The sequence below is a fragment of the Polistes canadensis genome, unplaced genomic scaffold, assembly GCF_001313835.1.
Source record: "Polistes canadensis isolate GaletaPanama2010 unplaced genomic scaffold, ASM131383v1 scaffold_146, whole genome shotgun sequence".
NCBI classification, from domain to species: Eukaryota; Metazoa; Arthropoda; class Insecta; order Hymenoptera; family Vespidae; genus Polistes; species Polistes canadensis.
The window spans coordinates 282,253-299,470 of NW_014569693.1; the positions used below are offsets into that span (position 1 = coordinate 282,253).

Consider the following 17,218-nt stretch of genomic DNA (forward strand, 5'->3'; position numbering starts at 1 on the left):
GTTTAATTTGAAAATGAACAATATGTGCAACTTTGTTGTAATTAGAACAATACTGTTATATATATTTTGTAATGTTAATCTTTATAAACTTGTACATGTGTACAAGTATTGCACAAGTTTATTAGAAATTGCAGCCTATTATATGACGTAATCGATGTTAAACTAGTACGTGTCATTATTGATGTATAGTTATTCCTTGTGGTTGATGGTCATTAAAAAGTAACACATGAGAATATTTCTTAGGCCATTAATGTAGTTAATAAAGTAATATGGACATTGGTTATGTAAAATCTCGTATATAAAATGTACATAAACGAAAATAGTACATATTAAGTACATTTGAAATACGTTGACTTTAGTGCGATGTCGCCACTTGCATTTATTGGTCGAAATTATTTTTCTATCGATATGTTCACTGTATCGATTAATAATCAAACAAATTAATTTTCCGGCTTAATTTAATTAATCAAATAAATAAAAAATAAACGACAAAACATAAATAAGAAAGAAGGTAGCAATAATTGAATAAAAACAATCGATACGCAAAATATAAGATAGAATAAAAATAATAAAGAAGATTATTAGAAAGAAGAAAATAGTTATATCGAAAATCGAATGGTGGGAAAGTTTCGAGATAAGCTAATCGATAATTAGTACATCGTTTGTCCAATAGGAATAGGATTGGTCGATCGTTGTTCAGTAGTTAAACGGACGTCGTCGTTCTAGGTAGTGTTAGATCGAGTAATTGCGAAGTGTAAAGGGCGCGCGCGTTCGCGAGGCGCTTCGAGCGAGCTTTTTCTAAGCTTCAGTTAACAACGCAAGGTAGTCAACGATGACGACTGCGCCGTGGACGTGATAATATCCAAAATTAATAAATAGCTAGTTAGCTAGACAAACAGATAAATAGATAGAACGACAATCTAAGGTATAAGGATTAAACGAAGACAACGAAGCTGAAGAAGTTGAAGAAGCCGAAGTAGTAGAAGAAGAAGAAATAGAAGAAGAAGAAATTAGTAGTAGGAGAAAAAGAAGAAGGAGGTGGTGAATGTGTGGTAGTGGTGCAGTGCTGAGATAGGCCTGTGTCGGCGAATGTTTCTCTCGAATGATCGTTGCTATGTAGTACCGGCGTAAATGAAGCGGCGGCGTATAGCGCGCTCGCGTGCTAAGAAGGGGCTACCGCCAACGGTGCCGATTATGAGAATGGCGCGCAAATGTTGCGTGCCCAACTGCAAGATTGACGTACAGGAGGCACGTAACAAGGGTCTACCCCTTCATAAATTTCCGAAGGACGCTGTACTTAGAGGCAGGTGGTTGACGGGTGCTCCTTTCGGTTCTAACTTCAAGCCGACGCCCGGTCAAATCATTTGTCATAGACATTTTAAACGTGCCGACTACGAAGCCGCCAATAAAACTAACAAGCTAACGTTGAAGAAAGGCAGCGTACCATCGGTATTTACCGACTATGATAACCACCCAGGTATCTTTATCTCGAAATTTTATATATATATAATCTACGTTACTTTATTACTTTCCTATAATACTTTTTTTTATTATTTCATCTATCTTTCTCTCTTTGTCAATTGTAAGAGAAAACGACAAAGAGAGAGAGAAAAAAAATAGTTAACATTGTCTTATAACTCGTGCGTCCTTTTTCTCTTTCTTCTTTCGCCGCTTACGTCTCTCCTCCTTCTCTTTCTCCTACTTCTACTCTGCTTCCTCCTCCTCCTCCTCCTTCTTTTACCCCTCCCTTTTTCCTCACACTTCGCTACTTTCGGTGGCTTTTCTTCTCCCCTCTTATACTCCTCTTTTCTTCAATATTTACAATTACTCGCGTGTACGCGATACTATCGAAAGAAAGAGGACATACAAAATCATGGATTTCTTTTTCAAATAAACCATTTCTTTCTATGAATTTTTAATTTTAATGTTTATAAAAATAGAATATTTTTATTAAGATAAATATTAATTGATGCAAACATTATATAGAATTATTTATGCATGATTGAAACAAATGAAACTTTGGGAGATGTTCTTTTTGATGTTCTTTTATTTCAACAATGCATTTGTTTTTAATATTTAATTTTTTTTTTCATAATAACGAATAGATTGTTAATAAATAATCATTATTACTTGTTTCTTAAGGTTCATTTTGTTCGACGTTTGTTATAAGAATGATTGTTTATGTTTTTAGATCCGGTAATTATGTCTGTTAAGACCTCTACTTCCTATGCCCAAGAAGATCTGGATTTAATAAATGCTGAGATTTTAAATATGAGGCATTCTCCTTTATTATCAGAAGATAGGACTTCTAAGATTGATAGTACCAATGAGACATGTTATTCCAAACCAGAATCGTCAGCAGATTCAGTTAATTTATCAGAGACACCTAATTTAACGAGTCAGGAGTGCAAGTCGTCATCTGTGGAAAATGATTCGAGTATTAAAAAAGAGGAATCTTCTAATGATCCAGATGTTAAAGTAAACAGTATGGCGATTCAGTTGGGTATCGTTGAACCTGAAACAACGGTACAAAATGTTTCCAAAGATTTGATTCTAACAAAAGAATCAAATGGTCTTAAGGAAGTAAATGAGAAGGAATTGGATAAGGTTAACGATTCCAAAGCTAAAACGTTAAATCGTGGAAGTTTAAAATTCTTCCAAGGTGCCAAATTGGAAGCAAAAGATTTCAATGAAAAGTGGTATGTTCGGTATTTGAAAAAAATTATTTCTATTGTGTTTTAAAATGAATTATATTGTTATATTTTATGATCGAGTAATGGATTAACAATCGTCAATATCTTTGGAAGGTATTCAGCTAAAGTAGTGGAAACAGATTGGGAAGAGAGAGAAGTTTTGATACATTTTGATAACTGGAGTGCAAGATACGATGAATGGATACCAATGGATAGTTCGAGACTACGAGTATTGCAAACAGTACCTAAGTAAGTAAATATTATTTATGCTATTAGATTTTATATCTCCTCTTTACAGGGTAAAGCAATACGTATGCAAAAACTTACTATTTACGATCACATTTCAATAATGCTTGTACAGATTTCATGATATACGTATGGCATCTTCTAATCTATTGATAGATTTTTCTTTCTATACAACTGTTAATCTTGTGTTAATATATAAATTATAATTTCATGAGACCTGTAGTGGCAAAAAATTCATATATCCCGATCATTAACGTATTTAACTTATCTTCTAAATAAGTGCTAAGATTACTACCTATTACTGAAATTAATAGTAACGTTTACTAAATCACGACAGTTGTATAATCTGTCTTATATGTTTTTCTTTAAAGCGAGCAAACTTGGGTGCTGCCATCTCCGTAAGTGGATATTGCGTTATTAGAGAGGATAGATAATAAAATTTGTAGCAATTCTCGTTATGTTTTTAGATCGTAATTGAACATTCCTCTTATATGGTAATAATTCTAATTTTTTGTAGATCTGTAGAATATTCTCTTTCTTTCTATCAAATATTCTTTCTCATAGCTTTGCGTACATACGTATTTCTTTCAAAGTTCATTTCTGCTGGCCATGCTCTTTTAAATATCTTTTTCTTGAAAAATGAATGCATCTCTGGATGCGTTCTATATATCATCGATTGTAGATTAAAGCATTTCTTTTTTCTGTTAGTAGTAGTTTGTTGGCTGTTCTCTCTTTAAGGATAATAACGAAGAATGTGTATAGTGTTTTTAATTATAGAACGTATGAATAAAATAATTTATTACTTACATTGGTAGCGGTTTGTTATTGTTTGTTTTAAAGTCGATAAAAGGTATAATAATCGAAGCTGCGTGTAAATATGATTAAAATAAATTCTTGCAAACTTATCACTTAAGGTATTCATCCATATATATATTTAGCTTCTTTTTTCCAATACATCATAGATATCATTTACAAAGTTAATAAATTGTTCAAATACATAAATACAATTGAAAAATAATCATAATCATGCTTATATCACAATACTTTCTTTCTCATAATATTTGTTTACAATAAGTGTTTAATTTTTATCCTTGTCTATCAAATTTTATTTCTTATTTTTTTTAATGTAATATATTTGATGATACTTGTGACGACATACGTTTTTTTTTTTTTTTTTATTTAAATTCTATATGGGGAAGGGATGTTTAAATAAAACAAAAGAAAAAACAAACGAAATTATGTTACTTTCATCTCCAGGATGAGAAATTATTTTGATAAATATTAGTAAATATGTTATGTTCCATTTAAAATCCTTTTCATGCAAGAGGAAGGTTGCACAAAGCATAAAATAGGCGAATTAAATTGATTATCATTTTATTTATTTAAACGCGGAAGGTAATATGTCAATTTGACACCCCCAGGGAAACCCCGAGCATGAAAGAGTTCGCAGTCGGAGAAAGGATCCTTGCTACGTGGGTGGATGGTAGAAAATATCCTGCTAAAGTAAACGCCGTCTTAGGGAATGGTAAGTAACCTAACCTTACCAACACCACCACCACCACCACTGTGTGAAAGACAGAGATCGACAGTGTCCTCTCATTGTCCATTTGACGTTTTCACTTTGGGGAGGAGGACATTTTTTTTTGTTAATTTATAATATTACATCTAGTTAGTTATTATAAATAATTTATTTTCTTAGATAAATACGACGTGCTATTTGATGATGGATATACAAAGATTATCAGGTCCTCGAAGATGACTAAATGCACCACCCCGCCCAAAACGGTATGGATATAATTATTGAGGTTATGTATTTATTTCTAACCCTTTTATTTCCAGATAAAGTTTATTTTCTTGCATGGTTTTTACGTTTCTATCTATTAATTCATAACTCAACTTGAAGGTAGTCCTTTTTTATTATTTATTTAATTCATATTGACACCACTTTTAATGGTATTTCTATTTATTGTTATTATTGTTAGATTTTTATATTTATCTAATGAATATAAAATTAGATAAATTCTATGATCTAAATTATTTCATTGCAAAATTTATTTTGATTAAAATAGTGACATATTTATAGAAAACATTCTCATAAAAATGTACTCTTTGTCAATAAATTTGTTTTATTTATAATTATTGATTCATAATATTATTTATTTTTATTCTGTTAAGAAAGTGAACAGTTAAACAATTATTTTTGGTTAACATAGTTTTATTGTTTGGTGCTATGGGGCTGCCATATGTCTGCAGTACATATCTCTTTTTAAAGTTTAATTAAAAAGAATAATTTGTTGCAATTATCATTCAATATAAACAGTAATAGTTTGCGGAAAAGTACATTTATATTTATTTAATTCCAATTTTCGTTTAGAAATATTTTTTTCAAAATTACTATAATATATGTTCCAATTCATATTTTTACATATTCCTTTTAAATGTATTTGTCAAAATAACAAGTGGTAACGCTTAAATTAATAATAGAAATATAAATGATCGAAATTTTTAAAATGAACAACTAATGGATTTTTGTTTGAGGTTAAAAGTTCATTAAAAATAATTAGAACAGTAATTTTGTAAATAAGTGTTATGTATTTAAGTATATTTGTGTGTGATTTTCATTAAAATTAACTGAAACTGAAATTTTTATTTTAATATTAAAACTTATAGCAACAACCAATTCGAGGAGATAGTTACATAGGAAGTAAACAAGAGAGAAGGGACAAGAAAAGAAAACATACGGTCATGGAGCTGTTCCATACGCATTCTAGAAAACGTTCTAAACATGACGGTGATAAAACAACTAAAAAAGAAGAATCTGTTTCCCATAGCAATGTAGAAAGTTTCCCTGAATCAAAGTTCGATTTGGATGGCACTTTATTTGGACCTTGTTACGATCCTGGTACAGATTTATTAAGAGGATTTAACACAACTGTGCCTAAACCCAAACCAATACCAAAGAAAAACAAAAAAGAAATGCATAAATCTGATACAGAGCAAGAAGAGCATGTTGGTCCAGCATGGATTGATGGCGAACCACAAGGGATTGAATCTTACATCGTAGATGGAAATGATGGTAAATAATGCTTTGTTTTTATTTTCATAAAGTATATATAAATCTAGCAATCTCTAGCTATAGTATTTTTGATTTATTGTATGGCTTAATATAGTAGAAACTCTGTTTTATAGGACCACGTCGTTCTATTATTGTACATGATAAAAGATTACCACCGGGTTGGCAGAAACATTTTACTCAGAGAAAAGCTGGCAACTCTGCAGGAAAATGGGATGTTTTATTTATACAGTAAGTGAATGATTTTAGATGCATTGTTTCTCTGCATTATTTAAAGTTGTTATAATATCTAAGTATTGTTTTAGCAAATCGACTGGAAAAAAATTTAGATCGAGAAATGACATAAGGACATTTATGGAAAACAAAGGCCAGTTCGACTTTGATCCAGAGAAATTTGATTTTTGTATTCACCGTAAGAAAAGGAATCATGCGTCAAAGTTAAAGCAAGAACATACTACACCAGAAGTTCCAAAGAAGATAAAAACATTATTGCCCAAAGTAAAAACACCAGTTCCTAATGAAAATACATTGCTTGCGTCATTTAACACTCCAGTTAATATACCAGTTACATCCCCAGGAATTACTGGAACTCCCATTAATAATGGAGGTATAATATTTTTTTGTTTTTTCATTAAGATTTTTGAAGATAAAGAATATCACATTTTAATTTTTATTCTTATATTTATTATGTTTTAAATATACATTAGGAGCGATTTATTGTAAGTATGTATATTTTGATGATATATATTTAAAAAGATACAATTATATATTATTAATTAATTAAAAAAAAAGTTTATATATATATATAATATTATTATTTTAATAAATTTCTGTTTAAGCAGCTGTATTCATTGGAGGCCTTCGAGTAGAAATGGAAGACAGCGCCTATAAGTGTCCTAAAAAAGGATGTAATAAAACTTTTAGGAAAGAAAATCTTTTGCAAATGCATATAAAGCATTATCATCCAGAGTATTCGAAATTTTTGGGTTCCACGCCAAATGTTGCAGATCTGGCATATGCAAGAACAATCGGAGAGTCCGTAGAAGACATTATTCCAAAAAAATCGACACCTCTATTAGACAAAGTTCATAAATTTGGAAAAAAGAAAGCTTCTCAAGAAAGATCACCAGCAACTCTGACGCAACCGGGATTAAATTTTGTACAACCTTCTTCTCCATTTGTATCGGTACCATCATTTGAGGAACGAGAAGATGAAGTTAATCATGTAGAGAAATTTAATGATTTACATAAAGAAGATAAAATAGAAACAATGTCACCTATGTCAAATCATAGCATAGAAATAGATGAAGATATTGAGAAAAGAAAAGAAAATTCGTGTGCCATGTCACCGGATACATTGTTTGATATGAAAATTAGAGAAGAGAGACCAGAGAAAGTTGGAATTAAGACATTATTACCTGTTGTTCGACCACCTGTGACATCAGAAGTACAAAGGGTCGATAGATCTAAGTCTTTAGATGATCCTCTGCATATCGAAAAGGGTAAAGGTCAAAGAAAACGTCAGTTATCTGAATATAGTTCAGATGTTCCATCTAAAGGAAAAAAACGACATGGTATCTAATATTCTACAACTTTGTAGTCTTATTAATTAGTGGTTGAATAATTTCTGTCGTATTTGAAATTAATTTAAATCACTAGAATGTAATAAAGACATTTATTTAATCAATTATATATTAACCATTATTATCAACGATTTGTCTTTATATAGTATCCACTTAGTCAATTTTTAATAAATAAATCTTCTATTTCTCAACAGCAATATAAAATTAGAAATAAAACAGAAATTATGCAACGACCTAATACATTTCATTATAGTCAATGAATAATATGATCAATATTTAATGTACCTGAATAGGTATGCCAGATATTGTAGATGATTATGGTGATCTTGATGACAGTGCACTTGATGCAGAAGGTCCTACTGCTCCTATGTATAGGTACAGTCGTAGGAAATCTGATTGTAAAAGTGACGAAAATAGTCAGAATAGTAAGTTCACTATTTGTGTCATCAAATTTGCATTGACAATTAAGATTTAATCACATTATGTAATTAAGTTGGAAATATTAAATTTTTATTTTTATTTTTATTTTTATTATTATTATTATTATTATTATTATTTTATTATTGTATTATTTCTGTATTGCTCCTAGGTCAACTTAATGACTCTCGCCTTGAGAAAGGCGACCCCTTAAAAGGGGATTCTGCAAAAAGAGATATTAGTAATGATGCGGAAGGTATTTTGTTCGTTTTTTTTTAAACATCTGTTTTTATTTCAACATTATTACATTAGCCATCCTTTAATTTTCATTATTAACGAACCTTATCATTTTATACATAGATAGTATAAATATTAACAAATAGCTGTAATAAATGTAATTAAATAATTATTAATAATAAGAAACATATTTAGAAACGATCATTTTTATAAAACAATACATAACAATTCATCCTTTCATCTATATGAAAAAGCACTTACAATTAGTTTAAGGTAAACATATTTAGTATAAAAATATAAAGAAATTATCAATCAATGTCCCTAATAAGTTATGCTACTGTTTACTTAAAAACAGAAAAATCCCCTATGCTGTTGATTAAGCGTTAAGAACAAATTAAAAAATACCTAATTGAACTGTATGAATTTACTATGTTAACCACCGTATTTTTTGATATTTTATTTATAGAAAGCGAAGGAGTTATGATGATGATTAACGGAGAAATGGTCAAAGTAGAGCAACTTAGGCGAGAAGAAATAATAAATTGCACTTGTGGATACATGGAAGAGGATGGTTTAATGATACAATGTGATCTTTGCTTATGTTGGCAACATGGTCATTGCAATTCCATAGAAAAAGAAAAAGATGTTCCCGAAAAATATGTTTGTTATATATGCCGTAATCCGTATCGAGAAAGGCCATCGAAAAAATATTATCATGATCAAGATTGGATAAAGGAAGGCAAATTGCCTAGGTATTTAATAGAGGGTATATTTATAATTATTTTTTAATAATATCCTATTATACTAAATTTTTATAAAATATCTCTTAATTATATAGTTTATCTACCCGAACGAAAAATCAAAATACAATAAATACAAGAACTGCGATATTAAAGCGTTCGTACGATTTAGTCTCAGCTTTATTGCAAATGCAACAAATACTTCGTAGCCTGAGGGTGAAAATAAACGTAGCGCAGTAAGTAAAGTACTTTTATTTCATTCGATTATATTCGCGTTAAGTTAGTTTTTCGGTAACTTTTTTTTTTTTTTTCGGGACTTTTAATCAACTGGGGAAAAGCACATAAGAATTTCAATCACTAATGATGACTGCTGTGGTCTGAACGAAAAGTATAATAGCTAATTACTAATGACAAATATTGCTCTTAATATATTAATTTGTATGTATATTAGGAAAAAAGATCATCCAAAATTATATCTTTGGGCCAAAAATTGGGAAAAATTGGATGTACCTAAACCCGACACGGAACCTGTTCCTGTAATGGAAATAATAAAAACACCTGTAGATTTTATCGATACAAGTTCAGAAACTTCTAGACGTACCGATATTAAAATAGAAACTAAAACATCCGTTAAGGATGATCACGATGACAAATCAATAGCCTCGGATTCGGAATTAATGAAAATTTTAGAAGAAGATAGCTCTAATTCCGACGAATCTAAAGTGATGTGTAAAAAAGAGGATTTGGCTAATTCAAAAGGTGGCAATATATTATTAGACGCGTTAACAAGAAATGGAAGTCAAAATGAGAAACAAAAATTGAAGCTTGAAAATTTAACAGAAAACATAAGTAAGTTGAAACAAAATATATATACTTATTTTTTCTATAATTGAAGATGTTTATTATATTATTTTTATTATTATGATAGATACACATGGATCGGAAGATAGCAAATCGGCGTCAGGATTATTCGCGGATAATATTCATGGTGAAACAGATGTACCTGAAATTGGGCAGGAATTATTAACTTCTTTACAACCATTTATACCAGAACCAGAAGCACCTATAGATTCTGCTGAATGTCGAATGAGATTATTGGAACACATTGAACATTTCCAAAGTCACATAGAATCAAGATTAATATCATTAGAAGCTCAAGTTACTGGTATAGTTATAATTTATGAAGAATAATCAATTTGAAATATCAAATAATATTATTCGTTATTTTTTTTTTGTATAGCTTTGGAAGCTATGGATTCTGACGAGATCATACCGAGTCCTGATGTGCAACCACGAACGAAGCAAACAGTGCAAATGTTGCTTAGAGATTTGAATACAGTTCGTAAATTAGCTGCTTTATGTTAAAGCATTCGTTTGTACAAATAGGATATTGCAATAAGGATGATTTCTTCATTGGAAAATAATATTGCACAATAAAGTTTCTTAAACGAATGTTACATTCATAACGTTTCTAAGTACCAGTGTGCAATACATGATGTAAAATATTTTTAAGTCACAATTTCGTAAATTCCTACGTAACTAATTTAGCCCATTCTGTGTATAGTGATTTCAATAGAAAAGTAAGTTAATTGTATAATCATAGATTTTATATATCAATATATATCAATATATATCAATATATCTATATTATCTACATAGGATGATGTAATAGAAGTCGCTTTCCCCAAAGATTCGTTTGTTAGTAACTCGTTTATGCAATGATAAGATGCGGTTACAGCTGTACAAACAGCTGATATTTTAATACAGCTTCTTATGTGATATACTATAGACACGGTATTTTTTATTTTTATTATTATGCATCTTGCATTAAATAGTTCTAAAAAATGAATCTAAAGTAAACCAAAAAAAAATTCGGTGTTTTTATATTGCAATGTTGGTGGAAATATAATAAACTGTTCAGAATTTGTATTAGATGGTTTTCATATGAGGAAAGCAATTTTTATTTCACATATAATATATCAATATATATATCAATGTAGATATATTTTATTATATATCATTAAATTAAATAATTTAGATATATTGATATAGATACAGATATTTATTATTTATTAATATATAAATATATATATATATATATTCAGTTTTCAGTATCATTATGTATTGTTTATACGGAAATTAGCTTTACTTTTGTGGATATTATAGTTTGTTGCATTCTTTATATTATTATTATAATCATCATCATCACAGATCAGAGTAAATAATTGAATATTTTTTCAGGATAAATAACAAAATATTTTTAAACAATCGGACAGATATTACAAATAAAGTAAAAATATAAATGATTATTACAGAAATTATGGATAACAAAATATTGTCGATGTTATATAATGTAATGTTATGTTATATTATTAACATTATTTTTACTAAATTAATACGTTTTCTTTGTTGTGTTAGTAAATATATGTTCCAAAAACGACACGATCATTATCCTTTGATTTGGTTGAAAATCCTCGATGCCTGTATTTTCATTTGCATTTTCCCGTGCGAGTTTAACAATGTAATAAAGAAATAATCACACAGATGTCGCTAGAATGCATAAATTACGAATTATTTGATTACCGGTCGAGCATATCATAAATGATGAATCGAACTTGTTTACAAGTTATTTTACGAAATACAAATAGAAATTCAATGAAAAGTGCTTTTAGTATATTAGCTTCGTTCTAGACGACGAAATTGGTAAACGGGAAATAGCAAGAAAGGATAGACACATTGAATTGACGCGTGGGAGCAGCAGAGAGATAGAGAGAGAGTGAGAAAGAAATAGAAGAGAGAAGTGTAGTCGGCGCATGTGCAATTAGGTGTGCATGAGTAAGAGCGCGTTGAGAGGAGTGGCGACGGTGATGATGATGGAGGGGGGTGAAGAAGTGTAGAAGGTGCTGGAGGAGAGGGAGAGAAGGAACGAGAGGGCAGTCGCACAGGACGTGGAACGGCCGTTGCCGTGGAGCGTGTGCGCTTAACTTTCGGGGTACGTTTATCTTAAATATATTCGTTATGACGATACAGTGATCCAGCGCTGAGCGCTGCGACCGTACGTATTTACGATTCGTTCGGCTACGGCAGCGAGAACGAAAAAGACTATAGAAAAATATAATAACAATAACGATAATTACAATACAACTACCAACTACAACGACGGCGACGAAGACGACGACGACGCGAGATGGAGGCGCGTCGCGAGACGGTCTGATCGTGGTGTAGCCTGTTTCCGTCCTTTTCTCGTTCCTTTCCTCTCGTGTATTAGTATATACCTTCGCTGGGGTCTTCCTCCTCCTCTCTTTTGTGAAATCGAGTGTGTGCGCCATGTGCCGCCGCCGTTCTACTCCTGTCGTCGCTGCTCGCGTGTGTCTTATTCCTTTTAAAGTGGATTTTAACATCATCGAGTAGGACCTCCCATTTTTTCTCTCCTTTACCCGGACCCTATTCCCCTTCCTCCCTTTTGCCTCTCTTTTATGAAAAATAAAAAGTTTGAACGAAGGGGAAGGAAGAAAGTGTCTTTAGTCTGTTCCTTAGAGGAGGTTTGCCGGTACGCCCATCTCCCTACGATTGAGAAAGAGAAGGAGAAAGAAAGACAGAGATAGATAGATAGGGAGAGAGAGAGAAAAGGAAAGAAAGAAAGAGTAAGAGAGAGAGAGAGAAAGAGAGAGAAGGAATTTTCTTCTCTCCATTATTAGTGATCGTCGTCTCGTGTCCGGTACGTCGCAGTGCAAGATACGACAATTCGGAAGACGAAGAAATTTAGGAAAGCATTATTCTCTTTTATATCAAACCATTGTATTTTTGTCTGCATCTCGTGGTGTGCCAATCGAGAGAAATAGAAGACGTAGAGAGAGAGAGAGAGAGAGAGAGAGATAGAGAAAGAAAGAAAGAACGAACGAACGTAAGAACGAGTGAGAGAGAGAGAGAGCAAGTAAGTCTGACGATTTGGTGGGGGTAGTGGGGTGTTGGTGGTGGAAGGTGGAGTGAAGTCAGCGAGGCTGAGAGAGAGCGAGAAGGAAATATAAGAAGCGAGAAGAGTGAAGAGAGAGGGGACACGTCTGGTCCGATTCCGTGCGTTCGAACGAGAGAGATAACGCGAGGGAGCGCAAGTGGCGTATCAAGATGGCGCATAATTTGGCACCGAGCGTCAACTGCTCGCTCGACGACATTGACCTGAACGCCCTGAAGGTACGTAAATATAAATATCATTTTAATCTAACGTATGTGTTTTTATATATATATATATATATACCTATGATTATTCATATTTGTATATACCGGCATTTATTTCATTCTTAATTATCGACCAAATACTTTCGATGAGTGGTCATGGAAAATCTAACGCACACAAAGAGAAAAAGAGAGAGAGAGAAAGAGAGAGAGAGAAAGAGAGAAAAAGAGGTAGATAGATAGAGAGAGAGAGAGAGAGAAGACTGAACGTTGATGATGATGATGAGAGATCAGGCTTTTGGTATTGGTCAGATGAAGATAACACGTACACGATCATCGACGAACTTGATCCAAGGAAAACGTAATTTCCTCTCTATTTCGTTGGAAATAAATTTCTTTCTTTATTATTATTTTTTTTTTTTTCATTTCGAGACACGAGGGAGGATTGAAGAAGTATACAAGTTAGAGAGAGAAAGAATGAGAAAGAAAGAGAAAGAGAGAGAAGAGGGAGAGGTCCTCGTATTCTCTCGTTCGATACTTCCCGTCTCGCGCAAACGTCTTCGAGAAGAATTGAACACTACCAAGAAGTTCCCATTTCTTTCATTTCGTTTTTCTCTTTCTCTCTTTCCTTCTATCTTTGACTTCTTTGCTCGTGGCCGGCCATCAAAGTCATTCCGGAAGCGTCCGAGCGTATCGCATAACATCCGTTGACAGCTTGGCGCGAATCCCGCCCAACCAATTTTCCTTCCGATCTTTAAATTCTTTTCCCAAACATTGTTTTCTTCCTTTTTTGGTATTTAAAAAACGTCACGCTTGTCACCTCACTTATTTTCATTTCATACTTGCGTCATATGTTAACGTTATTCCTTTTAAATATTCAATGTTTCTCCCTCCCTTGTTTCTTGTAACAATAGGTTTTAAATGTATGATGATGGTAGTGGTCGTAGTGTTTTGTTATTATCGTCACTAAATATTACCAATAATATTCCCACTATTTACTTATCAACTTTTTATAATTCAATATTGCGAGAATTGAACTGAATTTTGTTTTAATATCTACTGCAACCCTACCTGGGAAAAGCTTTGCTGTTTATCTCAACAATTTTAAGCGTTTACAATGATTTTACATTATTTACAGACTTTTAATTCAATTTGCCAACGTGTATATCTCAGGGCTTCTCTAACTTTTCCACTTGACGACCCCTTTTACTCGAGTAAATATTTTCGTGACCCTGGGTATATATATATATATATAGATTCTGCACTATCTTCTCTTCCACTATCACATTAACTTACAGACGTACATAACTTGCAGTTTTACTTAAATAATTTAGAATTAAATTTTGTTTTGTGTTTGAAATTTCAGCGATCACACATATATATATATATATATATATATGGGGCTCGCAAAATCACACTAGAAGTTTCGTTGCATCTCGTAATTTTCATTTGCGATTAGAATTGATTTCTATTAGAAATTATTTTCAATGATTTTCCCAGTATTTACAGACCTTTAATTCAAGAGAGATTTTATTTCAAATACGTTTAATATACAAGCGTATACGATATTATGTTTTCACCGTGTATACGTGCACGTTCTAATTTTAAAATACAGTATCGGGTGAAGTTAGATGGTGTTATCCTGTATATTTATATATTTGAAAATTGTCGTACATTATTATATATATGTAGATAATATTAACGTATAGGTTAGTACAAGCTGCGCATAAAATAATAATCGATTTATCGTTTAATTAAACATTAGATTCTCGCCATGTTGTAAACACAAGGTGCACATTTTATTTTGTATAATTTCTTTTTTTATTCCCGTTTAACGGTTCTCCCTTCCTCTCTCTCTCTCTCTCTCTTTTTCTTTCTCGTTTGTTCGATGCGTGTTTATGCGATATATCGATCGTGAGAACGAGCTAATGCAAAATAACTCGTTAGAAAGTAAGTTAAGTTACTTGTGCTCTAACGCCGTTTAACTTTGTCTTTCCCTTCCCCCCACCCCCGTCTCTCTCTTTTTTCTTACTCTTTTTATTTCTGTTTCTTTCTAATTCATTGACTCGTTTCCTATTGTTACAGGAACCCGCTGGGATATTTGAGCTGATCGAAGTTGTTGGTAATGGAACGTACGGGCAAGTTTACAAAGTAAGTCTCTCTTTGCAATAATCCTTTTTCGATCTATCTATCTATCTATCTATCTATCTATCTATCTATATATCGATAGATCGATCGAAGGATCTTCTATTTGTCGACAATTACTTAATGGTCAGACAAGTTTTTCTATGCTTTAACATGCGACCGATTCCACTCCTGTTATGTGTAAATACTTGGCTACCCATACACGTTTATTACACACAGAAAACTGATTGAATACTACCAACGAATGTAACTAAATACATATACACGTATTATCTACGGGCGTTGTTGGTTGCATCGAGATACGTAACAAGCAAGAACTATTTCAAATTCCATCTTATAATATGTCGTTTTTTTTTTACAATAATTCTTCGCGAGATTACGTGATAATTTTATAGATTTTTATTTTCAATTGGTTGTAATATTAAATGAATGTTCAATTATATTAATATATCTTATTAGAAATCTGGTATGTATATAGACATTGCACACACGTATATATTAAATTGTTTAGTTTTTAAATATCTCGGTATGTGACTAAACTATGAAGAATTTAATAATATTTGTTTTTCCTTATCGTATGATAAAATCTCTCCGTAATTTTTTCTTTATTTAGTTAGGATAAAATGTGTTGAATCTATTCTAAACCGTGTAGTTTAAAATATCGGTACGATTGAAAAAAAGGAAAAACTTCAAATTCTTATTTTTCTTTATCCTGTAATTATAAATCGTTATTATTATTATTTCTTTTTTTTATCTAATTAAAATAACAAAACGTTGAATTCCCATTTAAGATTCTTACTCGAAAATCTTATATATTACGTTTGCAATGATTTATACAAATATTTGAAATATTTTTTAATGAAAATATTATGGTGTTGTGTGTGATTCAGGAAAGAAATATTTCCAATTATTATTATTCTTTATCGTCTATACGAGAAATCTATTCTTGTTTTTTCTTATTTCATAGCAGGAAAAAAATTAGGTAAAGTTTATGCGTCAGGTTTTACATGATGTCTAGTCATGCAGAACGTACGATAGTTCGACAACTATGATGATGATGATAATGCGAATGATGATGCGAATGAAATTTGCAGAAACTTTAGCGTCCTTGCGATCGCTAATCGCAATTCCTTTCGAATCCGAAGCGTGTTAGTCGGTTGAATCGGAATGATATGTGTTTCATGCGATTGCAAGAAACTTTAGCTTTTATCGTTTCGTCGGATTTGAACTTATCCAATTGATCGTTCTAGTTAACTTTTAATTATCGAGAACATACTATACTTTTAATCTTTCCACTACGTTTTTCTTGTTCTCCTTTTTTTTTTTCCCCCTAAAGCGATATCACCGACACAAGTACAGGCGCATGATGTTTGACGATGACCGTGTTTTTATTTTGTGCTTAGGAATCATTCGAAGTGCAGTTAAGCACTTTTCAAAGTGACGTATTCGCCTGGAAGGAAATAACAAGTTGAACAAGCCGATTAGATTTGTAAATAAAATTCTTTCATCGTTATGTGCAACACGGATGGCGTTCGATTAATGTTACTTTTTTTATTTCTTTATTTTTTTTTCTTTCAATGTATATATTCTTAAAATAAGATACGAGCGTGGAATAAATAATTTATTTAATGTTGTATGGATAATACAGAATAACTGTTAATTATTTGTACAATTATTTGTATTAACCTTTTTACAACGTGATACGAAAATTGCAGTAACTCTCACGTGTTTTCCATCAAAATATTCTGAAAATAATTAATCGTTTTATAGGATGGTTTATGTGGATTATATTTCATTATAAAATCAAATATTTAATATATCGGAAAAGAAAGATATATATATATTTTAATATAATATAAAGTTCTCTTTATATTATATTAGTTTTATATATATATATATATATATAACTAA

The 17,218-nt window shown here is 31.4% G+C and overlaps 2 protein-coding genes across 17 annotated transcripts in view; both read left to right on the top strand.

Annotated features, from left to right (window-relative positions):
* Positions 1 to 689: 689 nt before the first annotated feature.
* On the top strand, positions 690 to 10,849 carry LOC106788640 (PHD finger protein 20-like protein 1). Of its 7 annotated transcripts, none has more exons than XM_014752078.1 (18): positions 690 to 1,477; positions 2,192 to 2,699; positions 2,808 to 2,942; positions 3,311 to 3,337; positions 4,361 to 4,464; positions 4,639 to 4,724; positions 5,610 to 6,015; positions 6,129 to 6,243; positions 6,318 to 6,619; positions 6,720 to 6,731; positions 6,852 to 7,586; positions 7,889 to 8,020; positions 8,185 to 8,268; positions 8,716 to 9,001; positions 9,088 to 9,225; positions 9,441 to 9,838; positions 9,918 to 10,154; positions 10,230 to 10,849. In XM_014752078.1, exons 1-18 carry the CDS (start codon positions 1,132 to 1,134, stop codon positions 10,352 to 10,354), a joined length of 4,176 nt encoding a protein of 1,391 aa, XP_014607564.1. In that variant the 5' UTR covers positions 690 to 1,131; the 3' UTR covers positions 10,355 to 10,849. The 7 variants fall into 7 exon arrangements, with proteins under 7 accessions (XP_014607564.1, XP_014607565.1, XP_014607570.1 ...); XM_014752079.1 differs by having other exon boundaries at positions 6,855 to 7,586; XM_014752084.1 differs by lacking the exon at positions 8,185 to 8,268.
* Positions 10,850 to 11,889: 1,040 nt separating this feature from the next.
* LOC106788638 (serine/threonine-protein kinase mig-15) overlaps positions 11,890 to 17,218 on the top strand; it is a 45,080-nt gene continuing 39,751 nt past the window's right edge. For 5 of the 10 annotated variants that reach the window (XM_014752067.1, XM_014752070.1, XM_014752068.1 and 2 more), the window contains exons 1-2: positions 11,890 to 13,180; positions 15,248 to 15,313. In XM_014752067.1, coding sequence (XP_014607553.1) covers positions 13,115 to 13,180; positions 15,248 to 15,313 — 132 coding nt within the window. In that variant the 5' untranslated portion in view covers positions 11,890 to 13,114. The remainder of the gene's footprint in view (positions 13,181 to 15,247; positions 15,314 to 17,218) is intronic. The other 5 variants (XM_014752071.1, XM_014752073.1, XM_014752074.1 and 2 more) reach the window with 3 other exon arrangements.